This window comes from Cervus canadensis, chromosome 18 (assembly GCF_019320065.1).
Source record: "Cervus canadensis isolate Bull #8, Minnesota chromosome 18, ASM1932006v1, whole genome shotgun sequence".
Classification (NCBI taxonomy): Eukaryota; Metazoa; Chordata; class Mammalia; order Artiodactyla; family Cervidae; genus Cervus; species Cervus canadensis.
Genome location: NC_057403.1, coordinates 9,320,238 through 9,346,312, shown reverse-complemented (window position 1 = coordinate 9,346,312; position 26,075 = coordinate 9,320,238). Strand labels below are relative to the sequence as shown.

The 26,075-nt window shown below is 42.8% G+C and overlaps 3 protein-coding genes across 3 annotated transcripts; 1 reads left to right on the top strand and 2 right to left on the bottom strand.

The window, feature by feature from the left end:
* The first annotated feature begins 1,643 nt into the window (after positions 1-1,643).
* Positions 1,644-17,318, top strand: LOC122420594 (zinc finger protein 345-like). The gene is made up of 5 exons (XM_043435871.1): positions 1,644-1,714; positions 2,189-2,402; positions 10,817-10,943; positions 11,430-11,525; positions 14,443-17,318. Exons 2-5 carry the CDS (start codon positions 2,388-2,390, stop codon positions 16,680-16,682), a joined length of 2,478 nt encoding a protein of 825 aa, XP_043291806.1. The 5' UTR covers positions 1,644-1,714; positions 2,189-2,387; the 3' UTR covers positions 16,683-17,318.
* LOC122420695 (40S ribosomal protein S27-like) lies at positions 1,697-23,501 on the bottom strand. The gene is made up of 3 exons (XM_043436093.1): positions 23,490-23,501; positions 20,756-21,005; positions 1,697-1,711 (listed from the first exon to the last, which is right to left on the bottom strand). Exon 2 carries the CDS (start codon positions 20,957-20,959, stop codon positions 20,801-20,803), a length of 159 nt encoding a protein of 52 aa, XP_043292028.1. The 5' UTR covers positions 20,960-21,005; positions 23,490-23,501; the 3' UTR covers positions 1,697-1,711; positions 20,756-20,800.
* Positions 23,271-24,320, bottom strand: LOC122420666 (proteasome assembly chaperone 2-like). The gene has a single exon (XM_043436058.1). It carries the CDS (start codon positions 24,285-24,287, stop codon positions 23,493-23,495), a length of 795 nt encoding a protein of 264 aa, XP_043291993.1. The 5' UTR covers positions 24,288-24,320; the 3' UTR covers positions 23,271-23,492.
* Between the last annotated feature and the right edge of the window lie 1,755 nt (positions 24,321-26,075).

Genomic DNA, 26,075 nt, shown 5'->3' with positions numbered 1-26,075 from the left:
ACTCCTTGTAGTCCAAGGGAATCTCAAGAGACTTCTTTAACGTCCAAAGACACCCCGGAAACTCACGTGTGGAGGACAACAGGCTGAGCGACTACTAAATGCGGGTTTTAAACAAACAAACATAGCAAATTCACTGGAAGTCCTCCGTCGCTAGTCTACATTCACTTCCGGGTCTGCAGGCTACTGCGCCCGCGCAGGCGGAGGAAGCAGTACAGACGGAGGTGACTGGGCTGCGCCAGGGCCAAGGAGCCGCGAAATAAGGGCTGTGGGTGTGAGGAGGCCTGAAGCGCAATTGCGTAGGGGCGGTACCAGAGGGGGCGGAGTCTTATCTACCCTGGCCCTGCCCCTGTCCGTTTTGGGATGTGTTGATCCTTCCGTCGGAAGAAATATGCCTGAGAAATATCAATAACCTCAGATATGCAGATGACACCTCCCTTATGGCAGGAAGTGAAGATGAACTAAACTTGATGAACTCTTGAGGAAAGTGAAAAAGGAGAGTGAAAAACTTGGCTTAAAGCTCAACATTCAGAAAACTAAGATGCGGAGACAGTGGAAACAGTGTCAGAATTACTTTCTTGGGGCTCCAAAATCACTGCACATGGTGGCTGTAGCTATGATATGAAAAGACGATTACTCCTTGGAAGGAAAGTTATGAACAACCTAGATAGCATGGTAAAAAGCAGAGATATCACTTTGCCAAACAGAGGTCCGTCTGGTCAAGGCTATGGTTTTTCCAGTGGTCATGTATGGATGTGAGTTGACTGTGACGAGAGCTGAGCACCGAAAAATTGATGCTTTTAAACTATGGTGTTGGAGAAGACTCCTGAGAGTCCCTTGGACTGCTAGAACATCCAACCAGTCCATCCTAAAGGAGATTAGTCCTGGATGTTCATTGGAAGGACTGATGTTGAAGCTGAAACTCCAATACCTTCCTTTCTGTGATGAACAGGTCTTGTGGCCTCTAAGCCTGACCTGGTCACCTTTCTGGAGCAATTGAACGATCCCAGGAGTATAACGATAATGGAGACAACAGACATATACCCAGGTCGGTAGGAATGAACTCAGATGAGAGATCCAAGGAGCAGAGGGGAAGTCATCCTTGTCTAACAGCTATAACTCTGTCTGTCCAAGACCCGAGAGCTGTGACACTCTAAATCTTTGTTGTCTCGAGACACAGCCGAGGAGCAGCCACTCACATGACACTCCGAACGGATCATCTGAGTGGTTACATTCTACTTTTCGTCACTGAGGAGACACCCATCTTCACACACTCACACAAAGGGCTTTTGAATTCTCCCGGTTTTTCAACTTGCTGAATACATCTCAGCTTCCCATAGAAGCAGCTCTCAAAATTCTTCTCTTTTGCCTTAAGTTGTGTGAAACACTAACTTAGAACAGGCAGGAAGCAGCTCTGCTCCAGAGGAAGTCAAAGAGATTTAAAGACATCAAAAGGCAGAGAAAGGAAGCACAGCTGGACAGAAGGACCAACAGACCCAAAACGGACTGGGGAGGGGTGAAGGGAGGTAAGGCTCCGCCCCCACTGGCCCCGCCCCTAAGTACCTTCGCTTCCGGCCTCTTCCCACCCTCCCCCCTTAGGTCGCCTCTCGGCCGCGGCGTAGCGCACTCACCGTCCTCTGTACCGGATTTTACACCCGCGCGTGCACAGTAGCCTGCAGACCCGGAGTTGCGTTTAAATGAGCGACAGAGAGTTCTGGTGAGTTTGTTTGTTACTTTAAAACCCGGACGTCGTAGTCCCACGGCCTGTTGTCCTTCACACGTGGGTTTCGGGGGTCTCTGTGGACGTTCAAGGTACCGCCCCCATTTTCCCGTCCCCAGTGTGTCTTCGCATCACCGTGAGAAGTTCTGAGGTCAGTTAGCTTAGCTGCCGGGTCCCCTGGGGCCCACGTGCGCTTCCTGTTAGCATCGTTCTAGGGTCTAAGTCCTTCTCTGGCAGTTCTGCCTTCTAACGTGTAGAGACCGCTCCTTAAAAGTCCTGCATTACCCAACCCCTAGGTCCCTCATCCACGAAGAGGTGAAGGAGGCTCTATTCTGTATGGAGTTTGGTCAGGGTCTCGCCTATGGTTTGAAGGGGAGGGTCAGCCTAGAACGCGTGGTTTTCACAGGAAGGGCCGCGAGTTCTGAAGAAAAGAATAAAACTAAAAACACCTCGTTTGATTCTGTGTTCCAGAATCCCTGCTGTGCCAGTGGCCGAGGAGGATTGTGATTTGTACCTGTTGAGATCCTCCCTCTGTGTGGGGCTGTGTTACAGGGAGCTCGCTGTGGTTTTCGAAGTATTGAACAGCCTATTTTCAACACTCGGGTCACTTCCCAAGACTGATCTTACCTGAGAAGGAAGACCAGAGGAGAAGGAAAGCAAGGAGTCAGAAATGACTCGTTCCCAGGTAAGAGGCACAGTCCGTGTTTGTTCTGTCTCTCCTGAAATGCTGTTTCTTTGGACTTGATAAGCTTCTTAACTTCTGGATGGGTTTGTTTGGACTTAACCATAGTCATCATCCCAAGGGACCCATTGCCCTCCTGGCATGTGTGACAGAAAACAGTATTGCTGGGCAGAGAAGCTCACTCAAGCTTTTAAGTCCCGAGTTTTTATTGGGGTTTAGCCACATAGCTGTGGTTGATAACATCTCCAGCATTCTCCCCTCTTTAGAGGTTGGACTAATAAGCCCACCTGGCTCAAAGCCCCAAACCTCTAGTCACTTCGTTGGTCTTTGTGAAATGCCCAGCCTCACAACCTGAGTCATCTCATTATTAAAGTAGGGGCCAACCGTAGGTCATGTTGCTAGCATAAATTATCAGGGCCCACGGGGAGTGTAAAGCCACTGCACTCACTAAGGAAATTCCAAGAGAAAAAAAAAACAAAACAAAACTTAAATTCCAAGAGTAGTTAACAAACTTCCAGAACCTGGGGACCAAAGCCTGCCAAATTCTTTTTTTGTTGTTGTTTTGTTTTGGTATTTATTTGGTTTTGGCTATACTGGGATTTTGCTGATGGTCTTGGGCTTTCTCTGTTGTGATTAGGAGGGTCCACTATCTTGTTGTGGAGCTCTGGCTCTAAGGCACGGGTTCAGTCATTGTACTAATACCTGGCAGGCTCTGGAGGATGTGGGCTTCGGCAGTTGTGGCACACTAGCTTAGTTGCTCTGAGGTTTGTGGGATCTACCCTGACCAGGGATGGAACCCGTGTCCTCTGCATTGACAGGCCAATTTCTCACCAGTGGACCATCAGGCAAGCCCCTAAATTCTTTTCTTTTTTCCCCTAAATTCTTTGTTACACAACGCTGAAACCTAAATCTTTCCTTTATGCCCTTTGACTTTTTTTTCCCCTCTGATTTTTGTTACTTTGGAATACCTCACCTGTTTCAATGTGAAAAAATATTTTGTTGTGTTTACCTTCTATTGTTCAAAATAATGTCTAAGTCTCTCTTTAGGTGAGCTTCTTTGGCTAACTTGTAACTATTTTGCTTCATCTATTTTGAAGTTTTACTAGTCTATACAGTTATAACTTCATCTATAACTTGGCAGAATTACAGATTTACAGATTGTAATTACAGAAATCTGTAATTTCCCTCTATTTATGTTTTTTTCATTTTTAAATTCAAAATTATGTTGGCTCTCCTAGATACAGCTGAGACTTATACTTGAAATATCCATGTTTGTTTTGAGTTTGAATTGTTCTGAATTTGGAGTCACTGAGGTCCTTATTTCACGACATCTTCCAAGTAAAACTTGTGATATTCAGACTTTATGTGCTTCAGTAAAGGTTTACAGTTTCTTCACATAGGTCTGGAAATGTGTTCTAAATAGGTGTCATGGTATATTTGCTAATAAAATGTAGACTGTTTCTCATATTGTGTTTTTGGTCATTGTTACTAGAGAGAAACATTTGTTTTCAGTGAACCCAAGTGACTCAGTGGTAAGGAATCCGCCTGCCAATGCAGGAGAACTGGGTTTGATCCCCGGGTTAGGAAGGTCCCCTGGAGGAGGAAATGGCAACCCCCTCCAGTATTCTTGCCTGGGAAATCCCATGGACAGAGGAGTCTGGATGGCTACAGTCCATGGGGTCACAAAGTGTTAGACGTGATTCATGTGACTTAGCACACATTCATGCACAATTTGTAAATGTTTGTTTTACCATAAATGCTAAAATACACGAGTTTTTTTTTTTTTTTTAAGGTGGATTAAAAATGTTTCTTCCAAAAGATCTGTTACTTATGGAAGGTTGCTTTTACCTGAAGTGTGTTTATGTGTGCATCTGTGTGTGCAGGCAGAAACCTAGGGCTTATTTAAAAGCCATCATCATTTCTTGAAGATTTGTATTGATTCTAACCTTTGAAAACTGTTCTTACATATTTTCCATGGCCTTCGATTGTTTCATTTTAGTGAAACGAATATATAGTTCCATTTTAATATATGTATGCATGGTTCATATGATTTGATCAGTTATTGTATTCTTTACAGTTAGAGAAACTTCTATGAACTTTCTTTAGAGTTGTCCCTATGTATTTGTGTGTGTATTATTAGTTAAAGTTTAGAGTACATAAAGTGAAGTAAATTTAAGCTGTTTAAGGAATGTTTGCTACATATTTGCAAAAAGGTGGAACAGCAACATAATTGGAAGACTCTGTCAAAACTCTCAGAAAGATATATAGTATATCCTAAATAGTTAAAATGATTGTTGCTACTGAGGATGCTATCATATTTGAACTGTAAAATGTGTAAAACACTTGAAGTTCAAAAGTAAGCATAAATGCTTACCTTACTATTGCATTTCATTACTACTCAACATGGCCATTCATGGAGCAGAATTTTGAATACCACTAGTTAAAAGAAGCTTGTTAACAATACTAAGGAAAAAAGTTAAGCTTGCTAAAAGAAATGGCACATTTGTCCCACTCAAGAACTCTTGGGTCAGAGTATGCTTTTTAAAAATATTCCCTGTTTCCTTGATAGAAAATTCATCCTGTGTCATACAAATACAACACTCAAAAATAAATATGCCAATGTTGTGCTTATTATTTTATCATTTCTTTTCCAGATCAGAATAGTTTCTGAAATGGTTTGTGGTTCATTTCTCATCTTTTTTTGGCTTAGGATTGTAATAGAAAATATTGCTGTGTTAAAGTCATATTATACTCTAACACCAGTTCAGTTCTGCTCCCAGGACTGAGATAAATGAGGTGAATCGCATGCATGGATTTTTCAGTAAACTCTTTCCCTTCAGTAAATCTGTCTAGTCACGACCATCCCTCTTGAGATACAGGTTTTCTTCTGACCTGATGACCAACATTAATTCCTTCTTTCCTTGGTAATGGTTACTATACGTTTGGTTTTCTGATCTTTATTATTCTCAAAGAAATTCCTTAACAGCCTGTATATGCTCACACAACAATCATTAAAGCACCCTTGTTCCATCAGAACTTGGGTCCCTGTGTCTTTCTTTCTTTCTTTCTCTCGCTCTCTCTCTCTCTCTCACTCTCCCTCTCAGGCTAATTCTCTGGAGCATGGAAACCGGCCAAGCTCACTTTCTCACCCGGGCTTTCAAGAGTTCCTCGAGAGGATGCCCTGTGCCTTCATGAGGGGTACAAGCCCTGTGTCAAGGGCTTTATAGGTTCTCTGCGTAAACCAGGGAATATCAGCCTCTTTCTGTCATTTGCTTTCTTATTGTCGACTCCGGACCACCAGGTTCTGGGCCATTAAAGGACTGCAACGTTGGGCTGCAGATCAGGGAAGTCATATATGAAGTGAAATTTGCTTACAACACATTTTTAAAATATTTATTTATTTGGCTGCACTGGGTCTTCTTGTGGCAGGTAGAATCTTCAGTCATCCTTGTAATTTTCAGGTTCTTTGGTTGTGACATGTAAACTCTTAGCTATAGCATGTGGGATTTAGTTTGCTGATCAGAGAAAGAACCAGAGCTCTGTGCATTGGGAGCTCAGGGTCTTAGTCACTGGATCATCACAGAGTTCCTGAACTAACATTTTTTAATGATAGATTCAGGTCATAGTTTCCATATAGTGCCAAAATACCCATGCAGTGATAATGCATTCCTCCATGTACTTCTTAGCCCATGACTTATGTTCACTGGTTTAGATGTTTCCGTGAGATTCCCATGCTATGAATTTGTTTTTTTTTTACTTGACTTGAACAACTGTCTTGAAAAGAAAAAGTGAGGGATATGCCTAAACTCTCACAATTAATGGAGTAACTCCATGTCTTCTTACTTTCTTTCTGCTTTGGAAGATGAACACTCAGGTGTGTTGAGCAGAGATGCTGGGTTTTGGGAGTGGGGGTTTTCATCCCAAGCCCAGGTCTGATCTTTTCCAGTACACTCCATGCTCACATCAGAGAGTGTCATCACAGTTTTCTATTTTCCAAAATGTTTACAAGAATCTAATTAGTCCTAATCTATGCTCAACTGTATTAAAATTAAAATACAGTTCAGTGCAAATAAAGAAGATCATCCTCTCACATTATGTACAGTTTAATCCATTCAAAATTACCTGAGTTTAGTGACATGAAAAATTTTCTCTCTTCCTCCTAATGAGCATATAGCCCCATTTGAGTGTATGTCTGTACTCAGTGGAGATGAGTTTGAGTAGGCTCCTAGAGTGGGTGATGGACAGGGAGGCCTGGCGTGCTGTGGGCCACGGGATCACGAAGAGTCGAATACGACTGAGCAACTGAACTGGACTGTATGTATGAAAACATTAACATGACTTGATCAATTTTTCTTCTTCTTTTCTTTTTGCTTTGTTTTTTGAAGAACTTCTGGGGAAGGGAATGACTACCCATTCCAGTATTCCTGCTTAGGGATTTCTTGGACAGAGGAATCTGGCCAGTTAGAGTCCATGGGGTCACAGAGAATGAGACATGACTGAGTGACTAAACCTTTTCTGTCTTCAGTATTCTTTACAGTTACAGAAACTTCTATCAACATTTCTTAGCGTTGTCTCTGTGAATCTGCCTGTGTTTTATTAGCTAAAGTCTAAAGTACATAAACTGAAGTAAAGTTTAAGCTCTGCCGTTTAATGGCTGTTTGTTAAAATATGTGCCAAAAGGTACAAGAGCAACTTTCCTGATTTTTAGTTATTTCTCTTGTCCTTTCAAGACTCTGATAAAAACCATCAGAAAGATATAGAGTATATACTAAATAGTTAAAATGATTCTTTCTGCCAAGGTTGTGGTTACCCAACGAGTGAAGAGCAGATACAACCAAGGAGGGTCTTAGAATGCAGAAACTAAAAAACCAGACCCTTATTGTCTCATGTCTGGAAATTCTTTTCCAACTCGCACCCAGACCATGACATTTTTGGTGGCTTGTTTGGGGACTTAGTCTCTTCCCCGCCTCCTCGCTTCTCCTTCCTCATAGGGACCCTCTGCCAACAGCAAGTGCTGTGGCAGCAACTGAGGAACTCTGGCCAGGGTTACCCTCTGGTGTGTTGTAAAGGCCTCACTGCCCACTGCACCCAAAGTGGCTGCCGCTTGAATGGGTGAGGGTCTCTCCTTTGTCTTTTTTGCAAGTGAGGACTATGCCAACCAATATTGTGTGGGCGCAGGTCAGACACATAAAAGCCATTAGGGCGCCTGCCCCAGAAAGACTCCCATGTGAGGATAGGGGGGACACAGAACGGATCAGGCCCCCAGGAAGACAACTTCCTTCCACCATGTCAGGCACCTAGTGGTTGAAGCAAAACAGAGACCATTGTCCCTGGGCCACCGCCTCCTAGATGTATTGCAAGGCGGATTCCTCAGCCTTCTTCCCTGTCACTTTCACTTCTTTCCCTTCTGGTCTGGATTGATTTACAGGAGCCTGGGTGTTGCCTCTGAGCCGTCCCAAGAGTGCCTTCCATGTTTCAGGGAATCACCAAACGGTGAGTCACCTGGTTGCTCCCGGGCATCTCTGTCTTTCTCTGCCCGTGTCACCTGGTGGCTTCGCTGCAGGGCTCTCACAGGTCTCGTCTCACTGTTGGACGCGACTGCTGGGCCGCTCGGCCACTTTGTGCGTCAGTCACACAGAGAGACCACTGGGGGAAAAGGGTCGCCTTTCTGTCAGCCAGTGACTCAGTTCGCCCATTCTGTGGTAGGTGGGCTAAGAGTGGGTTCTCTCTCATCCCAGGAGGCTCTCTCATACTCAACCCTTGGCTCCATTCTCAGAAACTGGGAAATGTTGACCCTCCAAAAGGCCTGGCTCCTATACAAACGGGGGACCCCCCAGAAATGGCCTCTGAATGGCATACCAGGTTTTGCCAAAGGAAGGGATAAGACTCAGAATTTCCTTGTGTTCTGTTGCCTCCCTGTCTCCTGTGCCCCTCTGTCTCTCTCCATCAGATTTCCTAGATGACCCCTACTCAATCCTTCATATCCACATGGTCTCTAAGAAAGGATTCTGAGGTTCCCTTTGGTCCAGGTCTTTCTCCTATATTCAAAAGCCTGAAGGATCAAAAACTGTCCTATCATTCTAAAGAATCCCCTTCTAAGGACGCTTATCTCTCAGGTGGAGAGGGAACCAAGCTTCCCCCACTGCTGAACATCCTAAAGAATTCCCTTCTGACTACCCCTGTTTCTCAGGGCTGGGAAGGACCAAGCTTCCTCCACTCCTGCAAATTCCCTTAATCCTTCAGATTCTCCTCATTGGACAAAGACCTCACTTCCCACCAGAGGGACAGTCCAAAATTTTTATCGGCTGAAATGCCCCTGATATCAGAGTCAATTTGAGCATTATTTGGTCTATATTTTAGCTATAAAACTAAGACTACAGAAATAAATAATGGCTTTTTGACACAGGATGACCCTGACATTCTTTAGACTCTGGAGAAAACTGGTTAAAATGAGCTGATGGCTAGACTGGCTCTTTAGACAGTTTCTTCCTTATGTCCCAGAGCCTGTTATCCAATGTGTGTATCCTGGCTTTCTATAGAGCATGATGAATTCTCAACATTGTTCCATCAGTTTCAATGTTGAACATATTCCCTTTGTGAAAGACCAACATGGGGAGGGACTGGTATAAGGGATTCCCAGTGGAATGCAGTTCTGTGTTGATCCTAGGGAAGTAGGGGAAATGCCGTGATGAGTTTATATCTGCATGCAACTTCAGGTCTTTAGAACAGGAGTAAAAGGCAATGCCCTTGGAAATAGAATGGACTCGGTGGTCCAGATTTTTTTTCAGAATATTTTCAAAAATAAAAAAATGCAGTTTAGACTATCCTCTTCCTCTGTGTCGATAAGAAAGACTTACTAATTAAATGTGGTATTAGGCTACATGTCACGGGAGGTATATATGAAGTGAAATTTGCTTCAAACTAACATTTTTAATGATAGATTCAGATCATGGTTTCCATAATATTGCCAAAATACCCATGCAGTGGTAATGCATTCTTCCATGTACTTCTAACCCCATGACTCTGATGGTCACTGGTTTAGGTACTTCTGTGAGATTCCCATGCTAGGCAGCTCATGTATTTTCCTTTTGTCTTTAACAAGTGTCTTGGGGAAAAAAAGTGAGGGATGTGCCTAAACTATCACAGTTAATGGGGGAATCCCATATGCTCTTAAGTTTCTCTTTGCTTTGGAAGATGACTGTGTTTAGTAGAGATGCTGGGTTTGGGAGATTTTTCTCACTCAAGCCCAGGTCTGATCATTTCCAGGTACACTCTACACTCACATCACAGAGTCTCATCACATTTTTGTATTTTCCAAAATGTCTATCGAATCTTATTAGTGTTAATCTATGTTCAACTATATTAAAATTTGAACTATAGCTCTTTGGAAATGATATAGATTTTCAGGAAATTAAAAATTCAGAACCAGAGCTTTACTTTATGTTACATCATTTTGTATGTCTGTATTCTAGTTTATTTAAATAAATAATATAATATCATCCTCATATATTTATGAACATTTTTAATAAGTTAAAAAATTTTATTTTATTGACATGAGGACTATTCCCTATTAACTATTAATATATAGTCCCATTTTAGTTTATGTGTCTGTCCACAAACCTGTTAACATGATTTGATCGCTTTTTTTTAATTTTTTTAAGATTTTCAGAAGAAGGGAATAGGTACCTACTCTAGTATTCTTTCCTGGAGAATCCTATGGACAGAGGAGCTATTATTTCTGTTGCACATTCAAGATTCTGTAAAAACTGTCAGAAAGATATACAGTATATACTAAATAGTTAAAATGATTCTTGCTGCAAGGTTACTATCCTAGACCTGTAAAATCTGTAAAAGAATTAAAGTTCAGACTTAAGTATGCATTCTTCTCTACTATTCTCCTTCATTGCTGTTCAGAATGGTCATTTGTGAAGCAGAATTTGCAATATTACTCATTCAAATAAGCTTGGTAAAAATGTGGCACAATTCCTCCACTCCAGAACTCTTGGATCAGAATCTGCTTTTTAAAATGTTTCCTGGTTTTTGGTAGAAAATTTATCCTGGGTCACACGAGTACAACACTCAAAAATAAATATGCCAGTGTTGATCTGATTACATTATAATTTCTCTTCCACATCAGAATAGTTTCTTGTGAATCATATCCTCTTTTCTTGGGGTTAAAAATGTGGTAGAAAATGTTACTGTGTGATACCAGAAACTACACCAAATCAAAATGAGTTCTCTGAAATTACTGCTTTCGTTTAGGGTCAGGTTAGGAAGTCTTCTCTTGGCCATATGACAGTCATTCAGTCACTCAGTTCAGTCATTCAGTCATCAGTCCTGCCTGACTCTTTGCGATCTCAATTGTGTCTGGCTCTTTGTGACCCCAAAGTACATTGCATGTGTACTTTGTATTTCAGGGACGGCTGACATTCCAGGATGTGACCATAGACTTCACTCAAGAGGAGTGGGAATGCCTGGACCTCGGTCAGCGGGACTTGTACAGGGATGTGATGTTAGAGACCTACGGGAACCTGGCCTCCTTGGGTGAGGAGAACTGCCTTCCAGAATCCCTTTTCCACCACTGGGTTTGGTTCCTGCATTTCTAGAACGTCTCCTGGAATTTTCTGCTTCCACCAACACCTTCAGATCCCTGCTTTCTAGCAGGAAATGGGTATTTGTGAGTTTAGAAAGAAAGCCTTCATGGTGATTCAGTATGATTCTAACCTTTTTCTTTCGTGATGTAATCTGCCTCCTTCACTCTAGCATGGTGGTGATTGAATCAGTTCCATGGTATTAAATAGTGACACCTTCCTCTTAAAACCACATTTACACTACTTACTTTCGCCTTGTAGTACTTGACCAGAATCTCAGGATCTAATTTTTATGTATTTGGCAAATAAAGTATTTGGGCAAATCATCCTCTAGGTTGTATTAACATTCACCCGTGTGTTCTCTTCTCACCCAAATACATATTGGGTTGGAAACTTAAGAATCTCTAGCAAAGCAAATATTCCTTTCTCTGATGAACAGGTCTTGTGGTCTCTAAGCCGGACCTGGTCACCTTTCTGGAGCAAATGAAGAATCCCTGGGATGTAAGGAGAACGGACACAACAGCCACATACCCAGGTAGGTGTGAATGGATGGAGCTGATGACTCAGGTGAGAGGTCCAAGGAGCAGTGAGGAAGTCAGCCTTTGTCCTGTGGCTTGGGAAGACGTGCTCCAGTGGAAATGATTTTGGAGAACTCTGGGTTCATTTCTGTTGCTGTCATAGACAGACATTTCCTGACTCCTTCTGCCTCTCAATCATTCATGAATTCAGCTCCATGATTACTTTTCTCATTCACAGTGAGAATTCAAATTCTCTTCTTGGCTTGTGACAACTTGCATGAGTTGGCTGCTCTTTCATTTCTTGGGGGTCCTAGGAAAACTGCCCATTGATGAATAAATATAAGATGCTCTTTTTAAAGTTTGTTTCTACCTCTAGAAAGAAGTGTATGAGTGGAATTGTAAACAAACTACCAATACTCTAAGAATATTGGAGACAGTATTTTTTTTCTGATTTATATTTTTTAAAACACTGGAAGCTACAAATATGACCTTATAAATTTTAAACTCATTTCAGTGTATAAAGCAAAACTTCCATAAAATGAGAGAATGCAAATCTCTGAGTTACACCAATGTTTCACATTTCTTTATGTGAATTCATTTTAAATATCTGAAGTGTATTTGCCACAATTCCTCAATGGTAAAATATTTTAATATATTCAATTAACTCAAAGATTTCTTAAATAAATTGGCAAAATAGTTAGAACATTTTCCACCATGTTTCAAATGGTTGTTTCAAGCTATTAACATTTTAGATCATATAAAGTCCTTTTAAGTCCTTTAAATCCTTATTGTTTTACAATATTGTGCTCTTGTACAGCAAAGAGAATGAAGTATATGTATAAATAGCCACTCTTTGTTAGAGTTCCTTCCCTTTGGGTCTCCACAGGGAACTGAGTAGATTCTCTGTGATCCCAACATATTTTTTAAAATCTCACTTCTTATTTAATTGCTTAAGACTTTATTATCTCATTTGTTATCAGTTTCCGATAGCCCTCAGTTTCTAATTAGTTGTATGTCAATATCATTTATGATTTTTAGATACAAACATCTAATAGAATGTGTTCCAGTAGAACACAAGTGGTAAGAAGTGGGTTAAAGTATTTGAAGGCACCTAGTATTTCTGAAAATGTTTGATGTCTCCATTTAAGACAACTTAGGGCAAAAGGTAATCATTAGACTGCGTGTCTCCGCTTCATTTAGTGGTTCTTGTAGCTTATTATTTTGCCCATTCCTCTGCTCCATACTCCTTGTCCCCTGGTTTTATTACGTTTTCTGTGTGTGTGGTCTCTGCCCTGAAGGCTGCAGGATCCTAGTTTCTCTTGTTTCCTGTGCCTGCCCTTTAGGGGCTCAGTTTGGTCCTGAGGTTTGTGCCGTGATCCCCTTGATGGGCACTTGATTGCTGTAACCGAGCCTGCTCTGGATATTGAGGGGCGCTTCCCCATCCCTCTGTGGCTGTCACCGCCCTGTCTGTGGTGGGTCTGCGCCCTGGTTGGTGGAACAGAGCCCCCAGATCTGTTTCTTCACTGTGATCCTGATCTGTGTGGAGGCAGGTGGGATTGGAGCACACCCCTGGGAGAGAAGCCCCTGAGGATTGCTGCTCTGGGGATGTTCCCCTTGGGACGTGCTCTGTGCGTCACTTTCACCCATTGGGTGAGTCTCGTGTGACCCTGGTTGGCCCTGATCTTGGCCCCACCTCACCCATGGGTATGCCGGCACACGGCCCTGGGGTCTCTCGGATGTTGTTCTCCCCGGGTCACCAGCATAGATCCCCTGAACTCAGGGCCTAGGTCCCAGGTGCTGTGGTGCTGTGGGGGCAGCTCAGACTCCAGCCTGGCCGCGTCCCCTCGTGTCCGAGCCCACAGTCTACAGTTGCTAAAGCCACACCTGCTGTGACCGGGGGCGTCCCCCTTGTCCTTCAGATGCTCTGCAGGGACTGAACTGACAAAGCCGGTTGCCTGTGTAAAAGCATGGTTAGTGCAGCTGCGAGCAGAGACTTCAACTTTTCTTCCTTAACCCTGGGGCTCAGCCGTGCTTTCAGCTCCATCTGAGCATGTGACCCACCCACTGGTGTCTACTCCAGAGGCTGCCTCAGGGCACAGGGGTCTGCTGATGGTGGAGGAGGGGCATGGGGGAGGACGTGGCTGGGCCTCAATAGAGCCCATCCGGGTGGTGGTCCTCCCTACTGCCAGAGATGAGGGGCCAGATCGGGGGAGAGAGGCTGCCCTGGGGGTTCTTCCCTTTGGGCCTCAGTCAACAATGGCGCTCTGCGCTTTGGTGGTGCAGGCTTCTCCACAAGCGTCCCATTTGCAGAGCTCCTCCCTCCCTCCCGTCCCCTCAGGATGTCTCCTCATGGCCAACCGCAGTCCTCTGCCTGGGTCTGCTCCCCAAAGCCCACGTTCCAGCACCCAGCCCTTGTCTGCCGTGGTGGACACCCTTGAGGTGGACGCCCTCTCAGGCTGGGTGGGCAGGGCAGGGTCAGCACCCCATCTGCAGCTCTCACTCCCCTCTGCCACACGCGGGTCGCCATGTTCTCTTCCACAGAGAATGAGGCTCTCCTTCTGTCCAAACTGGGCTCCCCCGGTGAGGGGCTCCCCCAGATGTGGACACCTCTTCTCTCTTCAGATCCCCCCAAGCTTACAGGTCCCATCCCAGTTCCTCTCCTCTTCCTCCTCCTTCTTCTTTTTTGGCCCTACCTGGCTCAGCAGGAATCTTTCTTGTCCTTTTAGGTGGTGTCGGCTCTTTGCTAGTGTTCAGAGGGGGCTCTGTGAGAATTCTTCCAATTCTGATGTATTCTTGATGCATTTGTGGAGAGAGATGAACTCCAATCTGCCTAATCCTCTGGCATCTTGATCCTTGGGTCCCCATTTTCTCTAAATCTTCAAGGATATTCACTGAGAATAGTAGATAAGAAAGCTTCTATTTGGTATCTTTCAGCTGTGTCTTCTCACAACACCCATGGTTTGATGTCAAAGAATCCAAGGTTTGAAAATTTAATCCAAAAAGCAAACCTACATGAAAGAGCTCCCCTCAGAAATGACCATTTAACCAAAGACTGGGGACATACAAGGGTATGTGAAAGACTGAGAGGATGTTTATATGGACATAAAGAAATTGAGACCGCTTCACATACTGTGGACATGACTGCCAGAAGAAATGAGCACTGGGAGTCAAATTGGGGAAAGCACCCGTTTCAGTCATCACCGTCTGCTGCGCAGTGTATCTTTGTAAGCAATGACTCACATCAGTTTTTGAAACACACACGTTCTCTGAGGGGAAATGTGGAAAATCTGGAAGGTCATCCAGTCTCTACTCCAAATGTTCGTTCAGACCACTCTGAACTTAGACTTCGATTACACATACATTCAACCACGTCTGAAAAGGAGAAGTTTACAAATGATGGGGAAAACTCAGAATATAATCAACTTGAGGGGTCTGTGAACAACGGGTCATTATTCTTCCACCAACAGACAGGTTCTTTCCAATCCAAAATGTGTAATGTTGATAATAATGGAAGAGACTTAATTCAGCCATCACTGTTTGATACATATCATGATAGGGTTAATATAAAACAACTTTTCATGTGTAATAACACGAGTCAGGCCTTAAGTAGGAGCTCCAACCCCAATAGTTTCCAGAGTATTTATGATGGAACAAGAAACTGTTCATGCACTGACAGTGGATATAACATTGAACAAGACTCTGATCTTAGGAAACATCAGGCACCTCAATCTTCAGATAAGGACTTGAAAAGTAATACATGTAGGAATATCTTCTATCAAGCATCAGGTCTTTCACTAAATAAGAGTACACATACTGGAGAGAAGACTTACAATTGTAGTGAACATGATGTTTCTAATCAGTCTTCAGAACTTATTCAACAGCAGAGTATTCAGAATCCACAGGAAAACTACAAGTGTAAGCAACGTGAGAAAGTCTTTACTAACACACTCAACCTACGTAAACATAGGGAAATTCCTACAGGATGGAACACTTTCAAATGTACAGAATGTGACAAAGTGTTTAATCAGAGTTCAAAACTTAGTCAACATCAGCGAATCCATATTGGTCAGAAGCCTTATAAATGTAAGGATTGTGGCAAAGGCTTTATTCAACGCAGAGATCTTACTTGCCATCAGAGAATTCACACTGGAGAGAAACCTTATAAATGTCAAGAATGTAGAAAAGCTTTCAGTCAATACGCAACTCTTAGTAAACACCAGCGAATTCATACTGGAGAGAAGGCTTATAAATGTAAGGATTGTGGCAAAGACTTTAGCCGGGCCTCAGGCCTTATGTACCATCAGAGAGTTCATACTGGAGAGAAGCCTTATAAATGTAAGGATTGTGGCAAAGACTTTAGCCGGGCCTCAGGCCTTATGTACCATCAGAGAGTTCATACTGGAGAGAAGCCTTATAAATGTAAGGATTGTGGCAAAGGCTTTAGCCAGGGCTCAGGCCTTATGTACCATCAGAGAGTTCATACTGGAGAGAAGCCTTTTAAATGTAAGGATTGTGGCAAAGACTTTAGCTGGCACTCAGGCCTTATGCACCATCAGAGAGTTCATACTGGGGAGAAGCCTTTTAAATGTCCGGATTGTGGCAAAGACTTTAGCTGGCACTCAGGCCTTATATCCCATCAGAGAGCTCATGCTGGAGAGAAGCCTTATAAATGTAAGGATTGTGGCAAAGACTTTAGCCGGCACTCAGGCCTTATGTACCATCAGAGAGTTCATACTGGAGAGAAGCCTTTTAAATGTAAGGATTGTGGCAAAGACTTTAGCCGGCACTCAGGCCTTATGCACCATCAGAGAATTCATACTGGAGAGAAGCCTTATAAATGTAAGGATTGTGGCAAAGGCTTTAGCCGGCACTCAGGCCTTATATCCCATCAGAGAGCTCATACTGGAGAGAAGCCTTATAAATGCAAGGATTGTGGCAAAGGCTTTAGCTGGCACTCAGGTCTTACTTGCCATCAGAGAATTCACACTGGAGAGAAACCTTATAAATGTCAAAAATGTGCAAAAGACTTTAGTCAACACTCTACTCTTACTCAACACCAGCGAATTCATACTGGAGAGAAGCCTTATAAATGTAAAGATTGTGGCAAAGGCTTTAGGCACCGCAGAGGTCTTACTCGCCATCAGAAAATTCACACTCGAGAGAAACCTTCATAATATAAAGAATGTGGAAAAGCTTTCAGTCACTATGCAACTCTTTCGAAACAAGAGAAGCCTTATAAATGTAAGGATTGTGACAAATACTTTAACCCAGCACATTGATCTTACTTACCATCAGATAATTCATACTGAAGGAAATCTCATAAATGTAAGGAAACCTGCAAAGGCTTTGATCAGCTCTCTCACCTCACTGGACATCAGAGAGCATGTCCTGGAGGGAAACCCTAGTAATGAAGTCAGACATGGAAGAGGTTTGTCCTGAACATACAATTCAGGAGACAAAAGACTTATTTATATAAGAAAGATATGGAATGACATACAGAAAATGTAGGAAAGTATTTATAAAAAATCAAATCTAAATAAATATCAGGAAATGCATACTAGAAAGTATTTCATAAACCCTGTTTTCTGACGTTCCTCTTAGGGAGAAATATTGTAGATAGTGATTCATAGTTAAAATAGATAGAAAATTGATATGTTAGTATGGATCACAAGATGAAGAGGTGATGTTTAGCCATGTACAGTTACTAGCTATGTATGTTTGTTTATATTGACATGATTTGTGATTATTTGAAAGCCAAAATGAATGTAACTGAATTCTCAAATTACTCCATGCTATACTTCATTTCTAGTGTGCATGCAAATTTACGTTTTTGATGGTTGCTACCTCAAAGATGAGAGAGGTATAATTTTTCTCCATTATAAGATTAAGGACACAGGAATGTAAGATGTACAGTGAACATCTAAATGGTGGTGTTTGTCATTCATGTCACACATCCCTGTTAGTCACCGTGATGTAAGTGTTCAGGGAATAATTCCACAGATTAAAGTAAGATGTCCATTTTCAATAGTTACATCACTTGCTTTTAAAGTAAAATATAATGACAGTTCACGAAAATCTTGATGTATTTTATAATATGAACAGAAGTCATGAATATCAGCTGACATATTTCAATTAAAGACATCTCTGCTACCCTAGAAATGTACGGAAAACACTTCCCAGAAAAGTCATGTAATTAGTGTACGTCTTCTTAAATGATTAGCCTCCCTTTTGTAAACATAGAAATCACAGCTCTCAGATCATTGTATCAGAGGAAAGATTATCATTGTTTATGCTTATAATCTGTATTTTAACCAAAGTGACATAGCAGAGTGTAAAAGGTTTTATTCTGTGTGTGATAAGCATACATGTTAATCAATAAAACTGAATGGTTTCTTGTGTACATGTTGGTGTGTAATGAATGAAGTGTTAGCCTAGCAATTGAAGGTTGCAGGAAAGAATACCTAACGAGAAACTCTTCGGTAGCATAGAAGGGTGATGTTTGTAACAATTAGTTTCCTTCCTGCCCTTAAGCCTCAAATCATTAGATCATGTATTTCCCATCATTTCTCCATTGTACTTTTCCCCCTCTCTGTAGCTGCAGGGACATTGTGACGGTTCTAATCAGAAGGATCACACAGAGTACTGTTGAGAGCTCCCCTGAACTGTTCCATGCTGTTGCTGCCTCAGCATCTGTCTGGGGAGCAGGCAGCCTGCAGGTCCTTGAACTCATACCAGCCAGTCCTGTGAGCACTTGCACCAGAAGACCCCCTTCCTTGAGACCAGCAGGCTTGCTGAACCCCAGGGCTACTTCACAAGCTCCCCTTCAATGCCACCCTCACAGAGCCACCAAATCCTAGTCCTTTTGGTCTGAATGGACCCATCCACACTCAGCCTGGGGAGCCCACAGCACTTCGCCCAGGGCCTCTTATAAAAACCTGAACCCCAATTACTGCCTCTTTCTCTGCTCACTTCTATCCTTGACCTCACTCAGAGCTTGCTGTGAATTCTCTCAGGACCTAGAGTCATGACCTCACCTGCTTCAGTTGTCCTTTGTTCTTCTGTTGAGCTAAGTAAGACTTTTCATGGCCTCATTTAAGCAAATGTAAATTTAACATTTGTCACAAGAATACTTAAAAGCCATGATGGTAAAATTCTGAACGAAGATTTATAATATTGACCCTGTTTAATTCTTACCACATGTTTCTTGCATTGGCTTAAAGGAGCAGTTTTCTCATGGCTTTGACATACATTGAAGGCAATATATAAATATCTGAAAATATATATGTTATATAATTTATATAACATACATTGAATAGAATAAATAAATATCTGAAGGTATAAACGCTAGCAGTGAGAAACAGAAGGAACATGTGAGTGTGTGTGTATTCATACACATTTACTCAAAGGATTTAAAAATGCTAGACCACAACTGCTCATGTCAGAAGTGCAGATGGTTTACTAAAACTGCAAATCTTATAAATTTGTCAATTAATCTATTTTGTCTACTGTTCTGGGAATTCATTTCCTTTAATGTCAGGAGGTTATGTTTTGTAAGGAACTTCCACACTGTCCTCCCAAGTGACTGCACCCGCTTACATTCCCTCCAGCCATTCAGGAGGTTCCCTGATCTCCATGCCTCTTCCGCGTTTATGACATTATTAGTGGGCTTTCTGCTAGTTGTTATTCTGACTGTCAGGAGGTGATGTATCACTGTCGTTTTGTTCTGCATTTCTTATTATTTAGCGATGCTGAGCATCTCTCTTTTGCCTCGTGCCCATCTAAAGGACCAAGTCGCCCCCCCACCCAGCCTCAGGAGCTGAGGCGCACAGGCTTCCTCTTCCCAGAGCACGTGGGGTATTCCTGGACCAGGGATGAGGCCCGAGGGCCCCACACTGTCAGGGGGGTTCTTAGCACTGTGTTATGTCTGGTTTTTCTTTTTTCTTTTGAGATGAATAGATATTTTTTGGAATATAATTGCGTTACAATTTGTGTTAGATTCTGCTGGACAACTTCATCAATCACCATAAGTATATGTACACCCACTCTCTCTTGAACCTCCCTCCCACGACCTCTGTCTCACCCCTCTAGCCATCACAGAGCCCCGCGCTGAGCTCTCTGTGCTATGGAGCAGCTTCCCACCTGCTACCTATTTTACACATTGTGGTGAATAAATGTCAAGGCTATTCTCTCAATTGGGCCCCCTCTCATTCTCCCGCTGTGTCCACAGGTCTAATCTCTATATTCATGACAATATGGTATTAATGTATATATATATATATGTATATGAATCCAGAAAATGTTATTGATGAACCTATTTAATAAGCAGGCTAGAAGGGCAGATATTAAGGTTTTTTATATTAAACTTTCAAGGTGTAAAATACATGGACGATCATTCCATGCATTTTACTATGTGAAGGAAGCCCATCGGAAAATGCTACAAAAAGTGTGATTTTTACAATATGGTATTTTGGTGTAGCTAAATGTTCTTATGTGCTCCATTGTGTCTGAGTCTTTGGGGCCCAATGGGCTGTAGCCTGCCAAGTACCCCTGTCTATGAGATTTCCAGGAAAGAACACTGGAGTCGGTGGTAATTTCTTTTTCGAGGGAATTCCTTACCCAAGAATTGAACTTACATCACTTGGGTCACCTGCAATGGCAGGTGGATTTTTTACCACTGAGCCACTTGAGAATCTAGTCGGGAATGTAGAAGAGATTAAAATGGTCAGGGGTTGCCATGGGTTTCAAAGGATGGGCTATGAATATCCTGAGTTCAGGACCATGAAATCATTGTGTTAAACTGTTGTAATGGACACAAGTTATAAATTCGTAGAGTCAGTCAGTTCAGTTGTTCAGTCATGTCTGACTGTTTGTGACCCCATGGACCACAGCACGCCAGGCCTCCTTGTCCATCACCAACTCCCAGAGTTAACTCAAACTGATATCCAATGAGTTGCTGATGCCATCCAACCATCTCATCCTCTGTTGTCCCCTTCTCCTCCCACCTTCAATCTTTCCCAGTGTCAGCGTCTTTTCCAATGAGTCAGTTCTTCGCATCAGGTGGACAAAGTATTGGAGTTTCAGCTTCAACATCAGTCCTTCCAATGAAAATCCAGGACTGATCTCCTTGAGGATTGACTGGTTGGATATCCTTGCAGTCCAAGGGACTCTCAAGGGTCTTCTTGAACACCGCAGCTCAAAAGCATCAATTCTCGGGTGCTCAGCTTTCTTTTTTTTTTTTATCTAAAACTTGTTTATTGGGATGGTCTCCCACTCATCTTGATACAGGGTGCTTTTAGTGCTGCTTCCGTCCGAAAGAGCATCCTTCTGTAAGCCTTGCTTTTCCTCCTGTAGGCTGGCAGAGGACAGTAGAGCAGCCAACACACAAAGCTACTGTTTGTGCATGGCTAAAGACGGTGGTGATTTTATAGCATCCTGGGCATTTTACATCCATGACATAGGAATTGGGGCTCTACACCAGGCGCTTCTTCTAGTGTTTCCTCTCCTCCTCTTCTGCAGAGGGGTGAAGAAGATCCTTTGCGAGAGGCATGTTCTCATGAGGAGGTCGTCACCGCCGGAAAAGCTCAGCTTTCTTTATAGTCCAACTGTCACATCCATATATGACCACTGGAAAAACCATAGCCTTAACTAGTCAGATCTTTGTTGGAAACGTAATGTCTCTCCTTTTTAATATGATGTCTAGGTTGGTCATAACTTTCTTTCCAAAGGGTAAGCATCTTTTAACTTCATGACTGCAGTGATTTTGAAGTCCCCCAAAATAAAGTCTGTCACTGTGTCCACTGTTTCCCCATCTATTTGCCATGAAGTGATGGGACCAGATTCCGTGATCTTCGTTTTTTAAATGTTGAGCTTTAAGGCATCTTTTTCACTCTCCTCTTTCACTGTCATCAAGAGGATCTTTAGTCCTTCACTTTCTGCCATAAGGGTGGTGTCATCTGCATATCTGAGGTTATTGATATTTCTCCCGGCAGTCTTGATTCCAGCTTGTGCTTCTTCCAGCCCAGCGTTTCTCATGATGTACTCTGCATAGAAGTTAAATAATGACAGTGACAATGATTGTGATCCACATAGTCAAAGGCTTTGGCATAGTCAAAAAAGCAGAAATAGATGTTTCTTCAGAAATCTCTTGCTTTTTCGATGATCCAGCAGATGTCAATTTGAGAGCTGATTCCTCTGCCTTTTCTAAAACGAGCTTGAACATCTGAAAGCTCGTGGTTCACGTATTGTTGAAGCCTGGCTTGGAGAATTCTGAACACTACTTTGCTAGCCTGTGAGATGAGTTCAATTGTGTGGTAGTTTGAGCATGCTTTGGCATTGCCTCTCTTTGGAATTGGAATGAAAACTGACCTCTTGCAGTCCTGTGGCCATTGCTGAGTTTTCCAAATTTGCTGGCATATCGAGTGCAACACTTTCACAGCATCATCTTTTAAAATTTGAAATAGTTCCGCTTGAATTCCATCACGTCCACTAGCTTTGTTTGGAGTGATGCTTCCTCAGGCCCACTTGACTTCACATTCCAGGATGTCTGTGCACATCCCTAAAAGAGAACCATAAGGTGAAACTAGAAACTTTACTTAATGTCTATGTAGATTCATCAGTGCCACAAAGGTATCTTCAGGTGGGGAAAGATAAGTCGGGAGATTGTCTATGTGTGGGAACAGTTTTATATGGGAAATCTCTGTACCTTACTCTCATTTCTGCTGTGAAACTGAATCATCTAAGATATTGGTACTGGTGCATGCACACTGAATATTTTTTAGAATAGACACTATTAGAAAAATGGATATGCTCCTCTGTTTAATTTTTCCTTAGTCAGTTACCCCTTAAAGATGTCAGAGAATAGAGCTATTTAAAAAGAGCAGGGAACAAACTGTAGCAGATGATTCATAAAACCTAGAAATACCAACATGAGGTAGAGCAGCAACATTTTTCTGTGTTGAAAGTGAAAGTGAAGTCGTTCTGTCGTGTCTGACTCTTTGTAACCCCATGGACTGTAGCCCTCCAGGCTCCTCCATCCATCGATTCTCCAGGCAAGAATACTGAAGAAGGTTGTCATTTTCTTCTCCAGGGGATCTTCCTGACCCAGGGATCAAACTTGGGTCTCCCACTTTGCAGGCAGACTCTTGATCATCTGAACCACCAGAGAATCCCTTTCATGGATTAATTTATGGGTAAGTTCACTAATGACATAACACTGATCATTATTTCTTTGGTTGGTCATCAGATAGCTTTTAGGGCATCATTTTGAAAGGCATCTGTCCCTGCCCATAGACTGTTAACCCAAGGTCCACTGCTGCCTCTGGTTTATTTTTAAAGAAAGCTGTGATGGAAACACCTCCAGGCCCCTTGTCTCTGAAGTAGGAGGCCCCCCACCTGCACAGAGGTGTTCACAGTGCAAATCATTTTGTGAAAACCAGTGTCCCCAGGTTACAGAAGGGAGTAAAAACAACAACAACAAACCTAAGGACTCAGGCCATCTTTCCTAGAATCCTGAGAGCAAAGCCTTGCAGGAACCCAGGGCCCCCAGGTGATTCCCACTAAACACTCACCCCTCCCCTCCCCTCCTCCAGGGGCACAGGCCTGGCAGGGCCACACCCATCCGAGAAAGAGCCCCTCCCCAGGGAATCAGGCTGAGGTTCTTTGTTTCTAGAAGTTCCCGCCCTAAATCCTCCCTCCAGAGCTCTGGGGCTGGCAGAGCTGAGGGCTCAAGCTCAGGGCTCCTGGAAGGTCTGCCTCCTGCATAGTTTTTTTTTTTTTTTTTACTTAGAAAACAATTTATTGCACAAAATTTACATTTGTTGTAGATGATGGAAAACATGGTAAAAAACAACCTTGTGTTAATCCATTTTTCCTGGAGATTTTTCTGTGGAAAGTAAAGATTTCCTAATGCATTCTTTTTATGTAGTTGTTTACCAGTTGTGCTGGTAGTGTGTGTCTTGGGAAGTAAGATATAAAACTGAAACAGATCAGAAGAGTGCAAGGGGAAGACCACTGCTAAAGAGTAACCTCCAGGAACTCGGCATTTTCCAGGGCAGGGAAGATGCTGTGGGGTCCTCACAATGCAGTTTGATTATCTGAAGCCATTCATTAAGATATTCAACCAGACCCAGAGCATCTGAGATATTGTCTCCCTCTGAAACGAACTTCAGCAGAATCGCAATTGGGATTTCTTTAGAACAGCCTTCGTCATAGAGCATCTTTGTGATCCCTCCTCCAGGGACAGGGACACAAAACTCAGAATCGTCTATTTCAGGAATGCATGGGGTTTTTTCCATTTCTTCCCAGTTGAGGCTCTGTATTTTATTCTGAACACTTTTTTGCATGGAAGGTGTAAGAAGGTACCTGAAGGGGGTACTGCACAGCTGGAGGTCATTACGGTGATACGAGTGGCTGCTAGAAAGAACCACCACTTTGGCGCAGCCGCTGCATTTCACCCAGGAAAGCAGTTTTTCACAGAATGACTTTGATTTATACTTAATAAAAATGGATCTTAACTGAAGAGCCACTAGTTTCTTTGAAGGCAAGGCATACACTTCAGCATTTATATTGAGCTCCGCTGAATTCTCTTCTGCAGTTGCATATGGATTGTTTCCAACCATTGGCACAAGACAGTCAGTATAGAAGTAACCAATCTTATGCATATTCAGTGTGGAAATAATCAGATCTATTGCAAGCTGGCCAACATTTCCAAGAGATACCGCTGGCATTAGGAGGGTGCACCCCGCGAGGTCGGGGACCGAGTCCCCGGAGGGGACGAACATGATTTCGCCGGCGGCACGAAGAGCCAGCGGCCGGAAGTCTGCCTCCTGCATAGTTTTAAAAGTCCTCAGAGTCAGAGTCAGGTTGCTCGGAAGTTGGGTCCATGTTCTCTTGTGAATTGTTCTGTGGCCTGCTCTCTCTAATGTGAAAAATAAGAGAAGAAATAGCAGGGGTAGTCTGCAAAGAGAGTGACGAAACTGAGCACCAAACCCAGGATGTGATTCAGCTTCATCTTGATTACCCACTACAGCTCAGGAACAGAGAAAGTGACCAAAGAGCTCGGGAAAGGGAGAGAGAACCAAGAAAACTCTTTCTTCTTTTTCACTGCAGCAGTTGCAGGTGAAAGAGCTGTGTGGATGCTGTTTTCTCAATACGTAGACGTGTTTTTGCTGCATAATATCCCCAGAAGAGACACAGCAGGAGGAAGAAGAGGAGGGAATGGCAGCTTCTCAGGTAAACGTCCTGTCCCGGGTCTGGGGCTGTGTCTGCTTTTCCTCCTGAAATGCCTGGACTGAGAATCCGCAAACCTTTACTTCTCTGATTCCAGTTTTTCTCCCTGGGGATTTGTTGTCAACTTCCTCTTTTGTCTTTTTTCCTCATAATCGTGAAGACCGGCTCTTTAGCCTGCTTCTCGCTTGTGTCCCACAGCCTTTTCTTCTTTCTGTCCTGATGAATCCTCGACATGAATTAGTGACTTTCAACTGGTGAATATATTCCCTTTGTGAGAGATGAACACAGGTGTCTGAGACTCCCGTTGGAATGTGGTTCGGCATTGGGATCCTAGGGAAGTAGGGGAAATGCCATGATGAGTTTACATGTGGATGCAATTCAGTTCTTTAGAACAGGAGTTTAAAATGCCCTTATAAGCAGCGTGAACTCAGCAGTTTAGAACTTTTCAGAAAATTTTCAGAAATGAAAAAAGTACAATGACTAGCCTCTATATCGATAAGAAAAACTTACTATTAAATGTACTTATTAGTTTCCAGATCATGCGAGGTATATATGCAGTGGAATTTGCATAAAATGGATATTTTTCATAGTAGATTGAGATCATTGTTTTCATAATATTGCTAAAATACCTGGCAGTGATAACGCATTTTTCCATGTACTTCTTACCCCCATGACCTCAGATGTTCACTGGTTCAGGTGCTTCTGTGAGATTCCAGTGCATTTCTTTTTTTTTTTCTCTCTCTCTTCAAAAAGGGTCTTGGAAAGAAAAACTGAGGGATATGCGCAACTATCACAGTTAGTGGGGAAACTCTTTATCATCTTGGTTTCTCTTCGCTTTGAACAATGAACACTGTTGGCTAAAACAGACACACAACTTGAGAATTGTGAGTTAAGTTTTATTTAGAGCAAAATAAGGACAGCAACCCAGGAGACAGCACCTCAGATAACTCTGAGAGACTGCACTAAAGGGGCAGCGGGGAAGGTCAGTAGATAAGATTTTAGTGAAGGGGGAGTTCAGTGCAGTCAAGCATTTACTTTAGAAAAGCTTTTCTGCCAGTCGTGAGGAGCTGATGTCGCCGTTCAGTGATTTGGTGCTTTTCTAGATGTGAAGGGGCTTCCCTGATGGCTCAGATGCTAAAGAATCTTCCTGCAATGAGGGAGACCTTGGTTTGATCCATGGGTTGGGAAGATCCCCTTGAGGAGGGCGTGGCAACCCACTCTGGTATCCTTGCCTGGAGAATGCCCACAGACAGAGTACAACTAAGTGACTAAGCCCAGCCCACACAGATATGAAGAGATGCAAGGATTGGGATCATGGAATCAGCTCCTGAAAATACCTA